Source organism: Myotis nattereri (genome assembly GCF_964212035.1).
Source record: "Myotis nattereri genome assembly, chromosome: 3".
NCBI lineage: Eukaryota > Metazoa > Chordata > Mammalia > Chiroptera > Vespertilionidae > Myotis > Myotis nattereri.
Window position 1 is genome coordinate 35,860,605 of NC_138077.1, and position 18,519 is coordinate 35,879,123.

Consider the following 18,519-nt stretch of genomic DNA (forward strand, 5'->3'; position numbering starts at 1 on the left):
AGAATGGTACAATTTGTCTCACTTGATTCAGTAGTAATGTCTTCAATTTTGTAGTGTATGTTACATCAGAACAGATTTTTCTTTCTTAAATGGAAGACTCTCAAGGATGTCGAACTTGTTTTTACTGTTGCTCAGTCTTTCAATTCCAGCATAAACTAAATGTTTCCTATCTATTTTGTTCATTTGCCAAGATGTCCCTGTAAGTTCTCCATATATTAACTTTGGCAAATTATAATAATTCAAGATAAATCATATCTTTATCAAATTACATTAGTAGGTCCTATGGGGGGGGGGTTGGGGGATTAAGCAAAAGAGATAAAAAAGAGAAAGAACTCATGGACAAGAATAACAATGTAGTAATTGTGGGGAGTGTGGTGGATGGAGGTGGAGGGGGGCATAAATAGTGATGAAAAACGTAAAATAAGGAAAAACAACATGATATTGTTATTTATAGGGGTAGATTTTCTAAATGAGCAAAAATATGTCTTCTCACAACATCAAGTTTTGTTGTGAAATCAAACAAGGTAATTAATGAATGTGAAATGTACTATAAAAACATCAAAATGCCAAAACCTGTAAACATTTGATTTTATTTATGTTGTTAATTTCAGTGACTAAAGAGTTACAAAGAGTGTTATCTTTTTATATCCCTTAGGAAAACCACTTAACTTTGCATGTTTTCTTTCCTTATTGTATTTTTTAAAAAAATAATGTATTAAATGGATTTAGTTTATGCAGTAAACAACTGTTGAGTGTTAGCACTATGCTGGACTCTAGAGAAACTGACATGTAAAATGATCCCCATCCAGTAAAGGTGAGAGACAAAAAAGATCATTGTATTAGTGGTTGGTAATTCCACAACAGACATATTTTATACATCGGCCTTAATTCTAACCTAGTTTTCTTTTTCTGAGCAGATCACCTCTCCACAGTGCTTCTTAAACTTGAAAATGTGTGGACTAATCTGAATATTTGTGTCAGAAAGATCCATCTTCTGATTGTAGTCTGTCATTTATGTAGCTTGATGATCTATGGCAATTTGCTTACTTTAATTAATTCTCACCCTCTATGAGATAGACATGACAATACAAGGTTTGGTGAATATTAAATGAGATAAATATATATTGTGCTCAACCCAGTACCTGGAATATAGTCTCTCAACTATCAGTACCTATTTATTGATGGTATTATTATTATTAGTGGCAATTATGATTAGTACTAGTAGTAGCAGTGGTAAATTTAATAAGCTTAGTAGAGTACAATGCATTTAGACAATACATCATAATCATTTGCTCCCTTGAGAATATCTCTTCTTAGATGAGCTCATTTATCTTCACCAGGTGATCAACCCAACACTCATCAACTGCTAGCCCTGGCCTCACGCCTGCGGGACAGTGCTGAACTCTTTCAGTCAGATGAGATGCGTCCTGCTAATGATCCCAAGGAGAGAGTTCCGGTGCGTGTCCGAATGCTGAATGACATTCTCCAAGACATGGAGAAGAACTTCCTGGCTCAGAAAGTACCACCAGGTTTTTACAGGTAGGATATATGTTTCAAAATTTATATTTTATATCCCTCAATAAAATTTCTATGTTTAATTTTTCAGAATATGTATATCCTGTGAACAAAACATTTTTTTAAAATGCAAAACGTATTATATCTCCAAGTTGAGGACCATTCTCCTCTCCCAAAGAACAGTTCAGCTGCATAAATATAGAATAAAGAAAACTTGGTTTAGCAGTACTTTATAGAAAATGATTAAGAATTTTTTTGACATTAGGTCAGTATGAGTTAAACATGATGTGGATATCAAAAAAAAAATACAGGTGGAATTAATAGGTTGTATTGGGAAAAATAAACTTTCATGAAAGAATCAGAAGATAAACATGTTATTCTGCCCTCATATGAACAAATCTAGAGTACTGTGTTTAATTCTAAAAACTATGTTTTTAAATTTAATTTTTTATTGTTGACACTATTGCGGATGTCCGCCCCCCTGGTTGCCCACTCCTTCCAGCCTCTGCCCCCCTCCCTTAGCCCTCCCCACACTATTGTCTGTGTCCATGGACTATGCATATATATGTTCTTTAGCTAATCTCTTCACCTTCCTTTATCCATTCCCCCAACACCCTGCTGTCTGACATTAGTCAGTCTGTTCTGTGTATCCATGCCTCTGGTTCTATTTTGTCAATTTATTGTGTTCATTAGATTCCACATATAAGTGAGTTCATGTGCTATTTGTCTTGCTCTAACTGACTTATTTCACTTAGCATAATACTCTCCATGTCCATCCATGCTGTTGCAAAGGGTTAGAGTTCCTTCTTATTTACATCTACATATTATAGAAACTCTATTTTTAAGAGGGAGTAAAAGAAGTTTAATATTCAGAGGAGAGTGGGATTTAAAAATAACTAGGGAAATAGAGATATTTGGTTAAAGGGTCACAATAGAGTGATTTCTGAAAACATTTAAACAATTTTAACATATATTTTAGTAAAATAACTTTTATAAGGAAAGTGACTCAATTTAGGCTCTTAGAGGATAATGTGAGTACAACCTATTTTGGTTTTTGAGTTCCTGGTACAGGAGAAATTAAACTAAGAGGGAAAATGTAGTTTAAAAGAATATTACATATTCTAAATGTTTGAATTTTCTATAACACTTTTCTATACCTTTCTGTGCAATGATTCTAATATAATGTGTGTATGTGTACAACAATTATATATATATGTGTGTGTGTATATGTATATGTGAGTAGGTATTTATATATATGTGTGTGACAGGAGGCAAAGGTAGGAGACAAAGAGGTGTTATAGAGCAGTGGTTCTCAACCTTCCTAATGCCGAGACCCTTTAATACAGTTCCTCATGTTGTGGTGGCCCCCAATTTCATTGTTACAAATTGAACATAATTAAAGCATAGTGATTAATCACAAAAACAATATGTAGTTATATATGTGTTTTCCGATGACCTTATCATCTTCATGCAATGCCAATATTTTCTCCCAGGCTGTCTTGTATTTTCACTCTCTTAACAGGGTCTTTCACAGAGCAGAAGTTTTTAATTGTAATGAAATCAAATTTAACAAGTTTTCTTTCATGAACTGTGTTTTTGATTTTGATTTTGTATCTGAAAAATCATCATCACCGCAGGAGCACTTAGATTTTCTCCTATGTTGTCTTCTAGGTGTTTTATAGGTTTGTGTTTTACATTGAGATTGTTGATCCATTTTGAGTTAATTTTGTGAAAGGTGTAAGATCTTGTCTAGCTTCACTATTGTTGCCTTTGGGTATTTAGTTGTTGAAAAGTCTGTCTTTTCCATTGAATTCTGTTTCCTCTTTTGCCATATAATATACTTTTAATATTGCCTTTTATAGTCAACTAGAGGCATGGTGCACAAAAATTTGTGCACTCCGAGGAAGGGGGGTCCCTCAGCCCGGCCTGTGCCCTCTCGCAGTCTGGGACCCCTCAGGGGTTGACCACCTGCTGGCTTTGGCCCGCTCCCCGGGGGACATCCCTCGGCAGCCCGGCAACCCTCAGGGGATGCCCACTTGCCAGCGGGGAGCAGGCCTAAACTGCAGTAGGATAGCCTTAGCACTGCTGAGGAGGCAGGAGAGGCACCCACCACCACTGCTGTACTGGCAGCCATCAGCCTGGCTTGTGGCTGAGCACAGCTCCTCCCATGTGAGAGCAACCTGAGCACCAGAGGGCAGCTCCTTCATTGAGAGTCTGCCCCCAGGTGGTCAGTGTGTGTCATAGTGACCAGTAATTCCAAGTCTTTCTGCTGGTAGGGTCAGTTTTCATATTACCCTTTTACTATATAGGATAGAGGCCTGGTGCACTGGTAGGGGCCGGCTGGTTTGCCCTGAAGGGTGTCCCGGATCAGCGTGGGGGTCCCACTTGGGAGCCTGGCCAGCCTGGATAAGGGGATGATGGCTATTTGCAGCTGGTCACACCCCCTTCAGGGTGGGGGTCCCCACTGGGGTGCCTAGCCAGTCTGGATGACAGGCTGAGGGCAGTTTTCAAGCTGGCAGGTGACTGAAGCTCCCAACCTCTCCTTTTTTTTATTTTATTTTTTTATTCTGGGATTTATTTACCTTCTATGGCTGTCACTGGAACTGAGAGCCAGCTTTAGCTCTGAGACCTCGGCTGCTGAAAGCAGGGATCTGGGTTTGTTTGGGTTCTATAATTGTAACACTGTTGCAGTCCTGCTCACTCCAGCTCTGAAGGCTGAAAGCAGGTTTATGGGTTTTTTTAGGTTCTATAATTGCAACATTGTTTCTTAGAGTGCAAGCTCAGAGGCTGGCAGCGGCAGGCGGGGAACCTTGGCTTCCTCTGTCACTGGAGCAAGCAAGCCTCCTGTTTGCTTCAGCTGCCTGGCTGCTGGCCGCCATCTTGGTTGGCAGTTAATTTGCATATCTTGCTGATTAGCCAATGGGAAGGGTAGCGAAGTTATGGTTAATTACCATGTTTCTCTATTATTAGATAGCATAGCTCCCCTGTCCATAGTGGAATAGCTTTTAGAATTAAGAACACCATGGAACAATGATATTGTAGGAAGACTACTGATTTGGGGATTTACAAAAGTAGGAAGGGCCCTAACTGGTTTGGCTCAGTGGATAGAGCGTCGGCCTGCGGACTGAAAGGTCCCAGGTTCGATTCCGGTCAAGGGCATGTACCTTGGTTGCGGGCACATCTCCAGTCGGAGGTATGCAGGAGGCAGCTGATCGATGTTTCTCTCTCACCGATGTTTCTAACTCTCTATCCCTCTCCCTTCCTCTCTGTAAAAAAATCAATAAAATATATTAAAAAAAAAAAAAAGTAGGAAGGGATCTGAATGGAAAAATTCCTCTTTTACCACTTGCATGATTTAGACAAGCTAATTAGCTACTCAGCTTCTCATCTCTAAAAATGAAAATCTCAAAGAATATTAATATGAGAATAAATTTAGATAAATATGAGGCTAAATTAGATAAAATGAGGACAAAATATGATATGATAAGATAATTTATAAACTATGGAATCTTATACAAATATTATAAAATAAAAGTATTTTTTATATCATTCTGCTATTTGTTACTTCAGAATTTGAGAGTATTCTGGGTTCCAAAGCTTCTTCCCCATATTTCTCTTACCAATGAAGAAATACTTACCCTGGCCAGTGTTGCTAAGTCGTTAGAGCATCAGTCCAAGCACAGAAGTGTCATTGGTTCAATTTCTGCTCAAGGTCACATACCTTGGTTGCAGATTCGATCCCTAGCTCCAGTTGGGGTGCATGTGGGAGGCAACCAATTGATGTGTCTTTCTCTATCTATCTATCTATCTATCTATCTATCTATCTATCTATCATCTATCTATCTATCTATCATCATCTATCTCCCTCTCTTCCTATCCCCCCCATCCCTCCCTTCCATGCTCTCAAAAAAAAAAAAAAAAAAAGCTATGAAAAAATATATTCTCCGGTGAGGATTAAAATTTTTTTCTACAAAGAAGTACTGAAAAATATTGATGTAAGTTCTCTTACCCCAGTGTCACTGTAGTCCTGTCTCTTAAACTTGTTGAAAGCTTGTATGTTGAGAGTTGAAACATCCCATAGAAAATAAAGAGTGTTGTGCAGTTTTCAAAAAGAGTAAATATAATATTTAAATAGCATTAGCTTCTAAAATAAATGTGGGCTTTCAAAATAACAAACCTTATCCATTAGGGAGGCCTTCTCCCACACCGCATTCTTTAGGTGTCCAGGAAACACTATTAAAAAAAAGCATCATGGGGTTGGGGGTGCGGTAAGAGATCAACCAAAGAACTTTTATGCATGTACTATTAGTAAGCATAACCAATGGACACAGACAATAGGGGGTGGCGGGGTGTGAAGGCCTGAGCCATGGGGCAGGGGCAAGGGGCAGGCGGGAGAGGTTAATGGGAGGAAAAGGGGAAATATGTAACACTTTCGACAATAAAGAATTTTTTAAAATAAATTAATTAAATTAAATTTAAACAAAGCATCATAGTCTTCTGGGGCAGATTTTCCCAAGTTTTCAATTTTAAGGTTTGAACCACTTTTTAGATTTTGGTACCAACCATTTCATGCTTGAAATTTAATATCTTATGAGTATGCATTCTCCCTAGCTAATTTTAGCAAATTTCAGCAAAATCCCTGGCCTTGTCAAAAATTGTTGCAGTGCTTAAGGACATGAGTTCTTGAGGCCGCTGTTGTGTCTTAATATCTCCTCTCTTCACTTGCCTCCCATACCCCGGCGTAAATAGTCTTAAAAATGGGTGCATACTAACAATTACCATCTCCTTTATTTAAGTGGCTCAACTAAAATCACAGACGTATAAAGATCTTTGATGTAAAACACTTAGTGTACAAATAGAAAACAAAACTGCTTTCAGCAAAAATATGGTTGGCAAAGGTTTACTCTTAATAGGCAACTCTAATATATGAGTACAAAATGTATCAAGATGACCTTACATTCATACATTGGGAATGAATACTTGCATAAAATCTCCCCTCTAGTCTTTCTACACATTGAAAGAGGCAGCAGTTAAACAATGAAAACTAATAAAATTTTCCTACATTACTGTTGCATTGTTAACTATGATTAGCTGGGATTGTGGGGTAATTTTACCAAAGGATAGTAATGCTTGGGGAGGAGAATCAGAGATCCACCCATTACATGTACATGCCAATGGTTTTGATTTGAGGATGTGAGGAATTGAGAAGGAAGCAAACACTCTAGGAAAGTGAACATCCTCACGCACCACCACTCAGAATAAATTAGAGATTACTTGTTTCCTTTAAAACAAAACTATTGGTTATGCTGTGATATTGTCCTATAGTTCTTTCTAATATATTTTATCTACATAGTGGTTAAGTAATCTGTTAGAGACTAAGTAAATACATTTATAATATTATTTCTTTGGAAAGATACTTCTGAGTGCCAAACAACACTTTAATCAGAACTTTAGGGGCGCAATTCATGTGAAAGCTGAGTGGGAACATGTGAATGTGGCTGTACCGATGTGTGTATCTCTGCCTTTGTGTCCTTATAAAAGCTGTGGGAGAGGGTTTATAATGAAGGAAGTCCTTTCCAACATAGCTGGAATGGCCTGAGGAATTTCAGAGGACAATTTCATGCCAGTCCGAGCCAAAACAATTTTTTTTTTTTTTTTTTAGCGTTCTTGAAAGCAGGGAAATAGCAATGTAAATGTCAGGATGCTTCTGCCTTGAGCCAAGAATAAACAAAGCAAACAATCCATTAAAAGAACTTTTCAAACACATAAGCTCCCAAAACTTTGCGTTTGAAAGATGTTAGAACTAGTTTACACTTAGGAGAGCAATGACATTAGACAGAACTATTAAAAAACACATGTCTCAGTACTCATGGTCAGGTTTCCCACTGATCATACATTTGACTCCAATACACACATTTGATATTAAGAACTGTAAGGAACTACCCCCCGCCCCAAACCATTTCAGATGAACAGCAATCTCATTATATAGTTTTCATGGTGTTTTAATTAGAGTTAGTTATATAAGTACTAACAGAATCTCATGTTCAGTATTTGACTGGGATAATAACTACTTTGTTCGGGTTGTCCTTTTTCTTTTTGTGAGGTGTGGGTGGTCTGAATGGAGCTAAAATCCCACCATTGTTTCTCTTGTCATTAATTCTATCAGCAATGCCTCTGATTTCTTTAGTATGAAAGAGTAACTTGTGATTAAGAATTACCATAATGCTTTTAAAATATTTTAATAGAGGCCATTTGCACAAAAGAATCTGTATATGAATACAGAGTGTAATAATCTACACAATATAAAATGTCCAAAAGAGGGTTGAGGACCTGGCTCCCATACAAAATCTTTATAATGCTGATCATTATATATACTTCCTTTTATGTTTTTTATGAATAAACATATATATTAGCTTTATAATTACAAATCCCTTTCATATTTTTAAAGCTTCTACTTCATTAAGGAACAAAAAAAACTACCAAATTTTAAAGGAAACCAAATTAATACACTGAAATCCAAGCTCTTTTTTTAGCTCATTTTCTTAATATTAAAACAAAGAGTGTATCTCCTTGTGACAGATAATGATCACTGCAATTTGATTAGACATTGAAAAACTTGTTTAAGATTTTTTAGTTGAAAACAACTCTTTCTCCAGGTAATTAGTCTGAGATCCAGTGTGCTAGCATCAAAATAGCAATCCACGTGTGCACACTGTTTGGATTTTATAAAAATACTAGAGGCCCTGTGCACAAAACTTGTGCACAGGTAGGGTCTCTAGGCCTGACTGGCTATCAGGGCCGATTGGGGCCTTCTGGCTGCTGGCCAGGGCTTTCCTTCCCTGCTGCCAACTGCCAGTCAGGGCCTTCCTTTCCTGGCTGCCTGCTGCCAGACGGAGCCTTCTTTCCCCAGCTGCCAGCTGCCAGCTGCCAGCTACCAGCTGCTGGCTGGGGCCTTCCTTCATTCCATGCCGCCACCTGGTGGTCAGCGCACATCATAGAGAGTGATTGAACTCCTGGTCTCTTGGTCAAATTCCCGAGGGGACACTTTGCATATTAGCATTTTATATATATAGATCTCTTTTGGGTTTGAGGTTTCTTTCCATCTAAAGTGAGAAAAAAAATTACTGTTGTTATATTTCAAGTCAAGACACATTGCCAGTCTGTGGTGAGTAACAAGGCTAGTAATAACAATACTATCACAGCAGAAGATTTACTTTGTTTCAGGCACTATGTTGTAGACTTTCATATACTATCTGTGACTCTTCTAACGCTAATTCAAGATTGCTTTTATTATTCCTTTTATGCAGATGATAAAACTGAGGCTTAGGAAACATTTGTAGGGGGCTCAGAAAGGATTTGAAATGATCCTATTTTCTCCAAAACCACTGTTCTTTCTACTAGACAGTGCTACATACATTTGATCCAGTTTATGGTAGTTTGCTTAGAAGTCACTAATAAATTTAGTTAGATTTTGATACAAATACAGACACATATGAAATAGGTAAATTTTCACAAAGGTTGGTTAAATTTTATTTGTCCTACAGTTGAATGATTATATCTCCTAACCCTAATTTTTACAAAAGTACATCTGTGAGACATCAAATATACCTATACTTCTAGAAAAAATAATATATGCCCTATTGTGCTGACTCAATAAAATTCTCCCAAAATATTGCCTACCCTTTAATGTTTCTATAAATCTTAGATGCAATTAAAATGGGAGGGACATTTATCTGATAAATCTCATATATCATAGTTAGAAATATTTTCCCATAAATAACAGAGTGATTTAGAGGAGGCATTATTGGACTTGGAATTTAGAGATGTGGGCTTAAGACCTAAAACGGACACCAATCAGGTAATCCTATAAATTAATTAACTTCCATGACATTCATTCTTTTAATTAAAATAAACTAACAGATCTCTAAGATAAGGGACATATTAGTTGAGGAAATATATGTAGTTAATGTGAAATATCTTCTGATTTCTTTGAAAAATAATTATTTCAATGAGAAGAAAAATAATAAAAATCTAGGTTCTCCATTATAACCTGTTAAACATTTTAGCACTTGTTTCTCTCTCCTTTATCTAACTGCCTATTTTATCTATCATCAGTACAACAGAATTTCCATGTGTATAAATATCTTACTAAAGAGAATTAAAATACAGGATCATGCTCTATATTGTTTGTACCCACTGAAGCAACTGACATTTTAATTTGTTACATAATGAAAGTAAAGTATTTGATTGCTATATAGATCATATATTTAGTAGTTCATATGCTCAGATATCAATTTATATCTGCCAATATCTAGATTATTAGTAGGAACAATTTATTCTTATAATAAGAAAGTAGATCTTTATATTAAACATGCACACATACTCAAAATATGAAGCAGGTAGAATATATTTAGAAGACACACATGGAAAGGACTGAAAACTGACAGACATGTTCTGTAAAGCACATGTTTATCCATGCACTCTATCCCAGTAAAGCATTTTGTTCAAATGAAAGCTTACATGAGTTATTCTAGTTGAGGAGAAAAAGGGACACAAATGTCCCCCTTTTACCTCGTCACCTCAAGGGTTTGCCAACCCCTATTTTTGATTGTACTTTTATCTAATCTGCTCTCTGAGGTCCTAAGATAATACCATTTTTCAACTGATGAGAAAAAGGAAAAGGAAGCTATTCACCATACAGAGATGACATCAACTTGGAGCTTTCTAAGAACAATGGATGAAATGGGAATTGCTCACCCCATAGTCCATCGTTAAAACTAAATGTAATATACAATTTGATATATAGTTGATATAATCCTAATAACAATATAATAAATTCTCAAATTGCATATGGCAAGATTCAAGTATTTCCTTTTACCCTATCTTTATGAGACACGGTTTCATGAGAAAACTAGGAAGCAATTTAGTTTATTCAAAGTAAGAATAGTTTTCATAGAGAAAATTAGAAGTTTATGTGTTCATTGGAAGTGTTGGAGATATAAAGGTCAAAGAAGCTCCCATGAAGATTGATGGAATAAGAGCTAACAGAACTGAAAGAAAAGACATTCCTTTAAGTGACAGAATCAGGTGCCTGCCCATCTCAAGCGGGCAATTTCCAAGAGCTCTAAGAAACTCCGAGTCTCATTTCTGCCATCTTGGAGCTGTTGCTGAAGAGTCCGCTTTCATTTCCTCCTCTGCCTTCCAAAGTCTAAATGATTATTAAGCTGTGTATCCTTTTCTGTGCTTTGATAACAGTTGTTGACAACTTTATTCATAAATAACAACTCAGTTTTTATCCCTGGATCTTTAAGGAATTTGGGATCTGCCTTGTGCTGTAGTTGGTGGTGGTAGTGGTGGTGGTATGGAGGAGGATGTATATCCCATGCCAGGTTTTATTGGGAATGTTGAATTTCTATAGTACATTTCTCTGTCACGCAGAGATTAGGGACTCAAGGGTCCTGCCTTTAAAATTTTTAGGAAATGAAATACCAGTCGCATGCCAAGCATTTTATATACTTAGTGCTTATATCTAATCTTCACAACAACATGCACGATAATTGTTGGAGCCAGTAGTTGCACCCAGGGCTTTCTTGCTTCAAAGTACTTTTCTCTCTTTTATTTGACTATACTCTTCAAGAGCATTTATGGAAGATTTCTTTCTCTTTTTTTTTGCCTTGATGATTTATATATACATTTTCTAACCTGTCAACCACTCATCCTGATAGATATTTTCCCCACTTTTGCAGATAATTCTGAAATTCAGAAAAAAAAATCACCCTCCCACAAGTTATCAGAGATAGTAAATGACATAAATTAGTAAGCGATGAAACCTACTTTCAGCCATTCTGAGTCTATTTTTAAACAAATTCAAAGCCATTTTTTTAAGTAGCTTCATAGACAGGCATAAATAAAAACAAAAAGATTTTTTTAAAAGTTGAGGTAAATACAGTGATTCTATTTTGAGCTAGAAGAAGCAGCAGAAATAGAATATATTTTATCTGACACAAAAAATGACCATTTAATCCTTTGCCATTACTCAGTCCTGGGCTGCAGGAGGAATGTCCATTGTTGGTGACTGTCTCCTGCATTTGCTCTGATTCTTGTGTTAATTTTACTGTCTTATCTGTGAGTTAGAATTCACTGCCACTTCTTCAAAGTACTTGTCTAGGATTACTACTGATTTCATTACTACTGATTCTATTTAATAATTTAGCAAATACTCAGTGTCCACTAAATGGCAGTCAAAAGTCTAGATGTCAACCCTACCCTGTAGACTTTATCTTGAGTGGGAATAAAGAGGCAAACAACCAAACAAATGTGTAATTATAAACATTAAAAGTGACTAGATATAAAGACACAGGATTTTCTTCTTCTGAGGTTGCCAAATTGATTGAGGGAGAGCAACTTGGGTGGATATTGGAGAATTAGGCAAGGGATTAGAGGCCATAAAGAGGGGCTGAGATATTATTTTAAGTGCATTTAATACTTAGTTTTAAGCAGAAGGTATCCTAATTTATCTTACCATCTATCTGTCTGTCTGTCTGCTATGTGGAGAAGGCATTATAAAAGTAATGAAAAAATGGAGAGATTAAAAACGATGTGATATCTTCAAATATATTTTTATTGATTTCAGAGAGGAAAGGAGAGGTAGAGAGAGATAGAAACATCGAGTCCACAACCTGGGCACGTGCCCTGACCAGGAATTGAACTGTGACCTCATGGTTCATAGGTTGATGGTCAACCACTGAGCCAAACTAGCGGGGGCTGATGTAATATTTTAATGATCTAAGTGTGCCAGTCAGAATTCTCCAGAGAAACAGAATCAATAAGATAGATGATAGACAGGTAGATTTTTAATATGATTTTATTAATTTCAGAGAGAGGATAGGTGAGGGAAAGAGAAATAGAAGCATCAGTCAGCTGCCTCCTGCATGGGAATTGAGCCTGCAACCCAGGCATGTAAAACCTCCTGGGGCATGGGAGGATGCTTCCCTAGGCTAGTTAGGTAGATTTTAAAGAATTGGTTCATGCGCTTGTGGAGACTGCCAAGTCTGAAATCTATATGGCAAACAACTTTAGGCAAGAGTTGAGGTTTTAGTTTTAAATATGAAATATGTAGTGCAGGCTGCCTGCAGGCTGAAAATTAGGAAAGATACCTGTTTTGTAGTATTGAGGCATAATTCCTTTTCTCTAGGAAACCTCAGTTTTTACTCTCACAAACTTCAATTTGATTGAATGAAGTCTAAACTCGTTATCAAAGCTAACCTCCTTTACTTAAAGTCAACTAATTTTAAATGTTAATTAGATCTATAAAGTACCTTCACAGATTAGTGTTTGACCGAACAACTGAGTGGCAGAGCCTAACCAAGATGACACATACAATTAACCATCACCATAGATTACATTGCTGTAAGTAAAAAGGGAGAGAAGATGAATTTGTAAAATTTCGAAGTAGAATCTATAGAACTTGGTGGTGGGTAGATGTGAGAATGAAAAAAAAAAAAAAGGAGAAATTAAGAATTACAGATTTATCTCCTGAGCAATGAATTTTAACAGCTGTGATGTGGACCAAATTAGTTGATCTTATTTCTAACAGGGGTTCTGTTGATTTCTGCTTAAGTAATATGACTTATATGGTAAGATTACTTTTCATAAGCAGTTTAAACAGTTAGATAGGCTTGGGAAGAAATTTTGTTTCTATCTCTCTAGTTATATTTGGCTAATCCAACTGTAGACTAAAAAGTCACCTTGCCTTCTCCTTCTCATACAGAAAAAATTACATGCAAATAGTAATCAGCTCTTTATACCATAATGTGAAACAGGAGGAAATATAGCCAAATATTTTTGGAAGAAATAGCTCTCAAATGTGCCAATTAATGTGTCTCTGATATTTATGTGTATATATTTTTGCTGTTAATCATAGTAGGTCTGATTTTATAATCAGAGTTTACATATACTCCACTAGGAACTTGAGAAGATATGCTAACTCAATCAAATTTTACTGAATATCATTCAAAATCCAATAAAATAAATCCTTGTCAGATATAAAGTTTAGGAAGAAAGAATATATGCACCAAATAGTAAGTATTCTCTCTGCAAGTTGTTGCAAATTTCTCATGTTCCCAATTCTGTCATTTTCTTAACTATGAAGTTAAATAGCTTTGAAAAAAAATAAGAGTAGAGATTTCTCAAAGCTGATTCATTGTGTCAGTTTTCTTTGTAAAATAGAATATCAAATGGATAAAGATAAAAGAATTCTGGACATCAAAAAATTAGAATTAATAATATAGAAAAACAATTTTCTAGATTATTTTCTAGAGGTTGATGAGTACTTTGTTTCATTTTATTTCAGACAATGCTTGTTTTGCTATTTTATAAATATCTATATATATAAAAGCCTAAGCAACCGGCCAACCAGCCAACTGGCTGGTAGCTATGATGCTCAATGAGCACCAGAGGGCAGATGCTCAACACAGGAGCAGCCGAGTGACAGCAACTTTGCAGAGTGCCCTCTCATACTCTGGGACCCCTTGGGGGATGTTAGACTGCCAGTTTCAGCCGGATCCCTGCAGATCAGGCCGAGGAACCCCACTGGTGCACAAGTCCATGCACTGGGCCTCTAGTGTTCTCTAAGCCCCAAATGAAAAGTTTGATAATCCATAAAGTCATATTTTTCAAACTTTTAAATGATTAATTTGCCTTCAATTTAAATAAGGTTTAGCCAAATTTCATTGATTTCAGCTCATTAGTATTACTTTATATTTGTAAATTTTCTAAATAAATGAAACTTCCTCTAATTAAGTAAATCAACAGTTTTATGATTACCATTTTTTATTTCATCATATTTTAGTATCTCATATACAAGTCATACTCTGAGTTGTAACAAATTACTACCGCAGAAATGTATTCTCTTACAGACCTGGAGGCCAAAAGTCTGAACTCAATATGGCAGCAGGATCATGCTCTTTCCAGAGAGTCTAGGAGGGAATTCATTGCTTGCCTCTTGCAGTTTCTGGTGGCTGTTGGCATTCTCCTGCTTGCAGCTGCATCACTCCAATCTCTACCTCATTTTCTATATTGCCTTCTTGTCTTCTTTTGTATCAATGTAGTCCTCTTTTATAAGGACACTTGTATTTGGATTTATGGCCCATCCAAATAATACAGGATGATCTCCTCATATCCAGATCCTTAATCATACCTGCAAAGATGTTTTGTCCAAGTTAGGTAACTTTTATAGGTTCCAGCAATTAGGACATGGACATATTTTGGAGGCCCCATTCAGCCTACTAAAGTGGATAATGTAAGGAATATGGATATGGACTAGACAGCAGCATTATTTCCGTAAATGGGCCAGTTATTAAGCTTTCTTCTTCCAGTATCAATCCTATTCTGTATGTAATGCTGTGAACCTGGGCTGGGACCCTACAAACTATGTACTTCCTGCTTGACCTGCTGGCTCCCCAGGGACTCTCTCAGAGGAGGCAGAAAGGAAACCTGGAAGCCTGGAGGAGGAGGAGATGCTCTTTTTCCTGTTTGCACTTTGATCCTATTTTTGCTTCCTTTGTTGTTGTTGTTGTCACTCTGGCAATGAATGCTTTTTCTCACCCAGGGAGTGACAGTTCACTTTGGTAGCAGCACTTAATTCTGATTTATACTTTTTTTTCCAACATTAGCTAAACCGACCTCACAATGCTCATCAGAGACCTCAGCACCAACTGGCTAGAGCTCCTCCCTCAGAATCTGGGTCCCACTTTCACACGTTTCCAACTTTGATGCCAAGACATTCATCATAGGAGGGCAGTGACTCCTATTCAGATCTGAGTTTCAGTTTCAGAGGACACCTTCTTCAAACTTCTAAGCTGTAATTATTCCAACCTAGGAATAGTAATATCTTCAAATGTAACTGTGGAATAAGGTTAAATGTAATATAGTCTAAGAAAGAAGCAGAGTTACAGTCATTCAGAGAAGTAAAAGGGTTTTTTTGTTATTTGTTTTTTAGTTTGTCTTCTTCATCTGGGCAGGATCCAAGCAGGCTTCATGAGGGAAGTGGTACTTCAGTAGGGTCTTCTAAATCAGTAGATGTTAATCTGTAAGAGATGGGAATGGGAGAATGGAAGAGTATTTCTCAAGAAAAGTGTTCTAAAAGGTGTCACTTATATTTCTCAAAATATATTTAACAATATGTAACATTCTCTTGTTGATTGAAAGTCATCAAGTTTGTACATTCTCTTGTCATACAACAAAGTCCTCAAAGACTAATGAGCCATTTGCGTCTGTGATTAATAACTATGCATAAGATGCTACTGAAAACTAGGAAACTGAGTTCTTTCTCTGATTTATTCCTGTTTTTATTGGTTACTTCTCATTGGTGTCATTTTGTCTAGCAGCTAGAATCTGCTTGTGTCTGCCCCAGTTATTCAGTATTTCTCTGCTTCCCATCATAAACAGTCTCTTGGGCTTTGTGACAGGTTTTGTGTTTTTTTTTACCCATCCAGTTGCTATTTTAAATTATTTTAATTCAATTGCTGTGTTTTAGAAGCATTGCCTCAGAGTAAGTAGGAATGTTACTACCCATAAATAAGCTCATGCCTGTCTCATCTCAGCTTTCCCTTTCTGGAACAGAAGAGTACAAGTTTTACTTTTATATAGTTCGGTGGTATTCATCTTACAATGATAATCAGGGGAAAAAAAGGGTGCTGAGAGACTTTTGTGACCCAATATAGTTAACTCACTAGGCCAAAATATGTGGCTCTCTAAAAGGAACCTGCTTTATAAGTTCATAAATAAAAGGATTGAGGACAAACATTAGCTTTTTGACACTGACTGAAAAGTGATGTTAACACAAGTGAATTTTATCAGTAAGGCTGAGTGAATTTGAGGCTATGAGGCCAACTATCTATCTCCCTTTCCTTCCTGTAATGTATGTGGTTTATTGTGTCCACATAGTCTCTTTTCAGAGTTATAAATTATATTATTGATGGAGTCTTGATGATGAAAACCCAGTTGGAGCTTGAAGGTCAAGGCAGAAAACTGCATCCTAAATTTCTGTTTATTGATGATGTACAGTACATATAGCAGCACAAAATATGCTGCTACAATTAAAAATCTGTCAACATTTCTAACATACACCATTATTTCAGGGTTTGGTAATGTAGTCATTTATCCTTACTCTTCCTTGAATTATGTGATGCAAGGCCTCAGCTGTGGGAGGAAGCCTTTAAGTTCTTTCAACAAGATTATAAGAGATTTATTTGGTTTTTTTTCTTTCTTTCTTCTTTTAGCTACTAAGTGATAAACAATAAAAGTTAGTGTAAGCTAGTTTTCAGCAGTCTTATAACTAAAAAATAGCACCACTATGTAGGCCATATATTTTTTAGCCCCAAATGTTTAACTCACATGAATGTTAAAAAATAAACTGTTTTATGTTAACTTGTATTTATGTTAAAAGAAAAGCTTAGAAATATTTTTAAAAACTGTCTGGCTTCTTTCTACTCTCTTATCAGATGCCTAAAAGTACAACCAAACATAAATAAGTTTGATTTATTGGTGTTTTTAATAAGAAAACAAAAATACGATAAAGTTTTTAAAAGTTTAATTAGCTCTTTAATTTAGAAATAGTTTGTTATTATGTGACCTGAACCTCTAGGTTGATGTTGTTTAGTATTGTAGCTGCCAGCAACATGTGGCTATTGATAACCTAAAATGTAGTTAGTTCAATTTGAGTTATTGAATGTATAAAATATACATTAGATTTTAAGACTTGCTACAAAAATAAAGTGAAAATTATTACATGAATAATTTTATTGATTGTTATATTTATATTTACAACAATTACAGTATTAAGTTAAATGTAATATAATTAATTCACCTGTTTTCTTTTACTTAATGTAGTGTAGCAAAATTACATATGTGACTTGTTATAATTCTGTTGAACAATGTCACTCTAGATGTATCCAAGGATCCTATTTTCTTGTAGCTGAAATAACCAATTTCCCGTAAATGAAATAACCAATTGATTTGAATTGACTCACTGCAGGATAGTCTTATCACATTTTCAAAATAGTACAAGATAGTAATAAAACCTTTACAAAATATTTCCCTCCCCAAACCATGGTGGTGATGATGCTGTTGGTGTTTGCAATAGTGGATGACAAGTAAACCAGGAAAAGTTTAAAAGAAAAGTTAAATTATGTATACCATAGGAGTATATGAGGTATTAAGCAAAACAAAACTCAGAAAAAACTCAAAAAAATTTAGTTGAATATAAATGTATTCATCTATGATGCTTAATAAGATAGAATGGAAGAATATTTTATTTGTCCTTGAGTAACATAAATTGTTTTCAGGTGAAATTACTCATAGTAATAATAATAATATGTAGAATATTACTCAAAATTCACCTTGTAGATACTTAACTTTTGAAACAGTAATCTGGTCTTTCTAGAGTTTCACTGGCTATTTGCTTAATTATTTTATTCATTAATTCAGTTATGTGCCTATTCTGTTTGAGGCATTATTCTTGGAACTCGAAAATCCAAAGACAAAGTAATTTTTCTTTCACCCCTTTTCGGAAGGTTCTTTTGCATTCTTCTGGTAATTTGCAATATTTCCTAGCCTGAATTCATTCAACTCTGTAATCATGAATGAAATTGTTTTGGACATCCTATCAAAAAGAATCACATTATCTAACCCCCATATGTTTTCATACAACAATGTCACAATGGTCAAATGAAAAACAAAAACAAAAACAAAAAACAAAAAGTCAGCATCATGGGAGGCCATGTGGGCTAAAAGAGTTACACCAGTGGTTGGGCAGGGCATGACCACACATGAAGTTTTAGTGAACTGTTGCTAGCCTGAAGGAGGAAGAAATTCCACCTTTTGCTCCTCTTGAGTTCCTATAGCTAAACTAATATTAAAATAGACACAAAAACAGATGAACAGCAGAAACACCAATTTAATGGTAATCATAAATGATGCTCCCAGAAATGATCAACTAGCCAG

The 18,519-nt window shown here is 35.8% G+C and overlaps 1 protein-coding gene across 2 annotated transcripts in view; it reads left to right on the forward strand.

The window, feature by feature from the left end:
* Positions 1 to 18,519, forward strand: part of NLGN1 (neuroligin 1) — a gene marked incomplete at its 3' end in the record, with an annotated part of 2,013,512 nt that overhangs the window by 1,977,454 nt on the left and 17,539 nt on the right. The window contains exon 13 of one of the 2 annotated variants that reach the window (XM_081087461.1): positions 1,341 to 1,539. In XM_081087461.1, coding sequence (XP_080943587.1) covers positions 1,341 to 1,539 — 199 coding nt within the window. Of the gene's footprint in view, positions 1 to 1,340; positions 1,812 to 18,519 lie in introns of those variants that run through there. The other variant, XM_081087460.1, reaches the window with a different exon arrangement.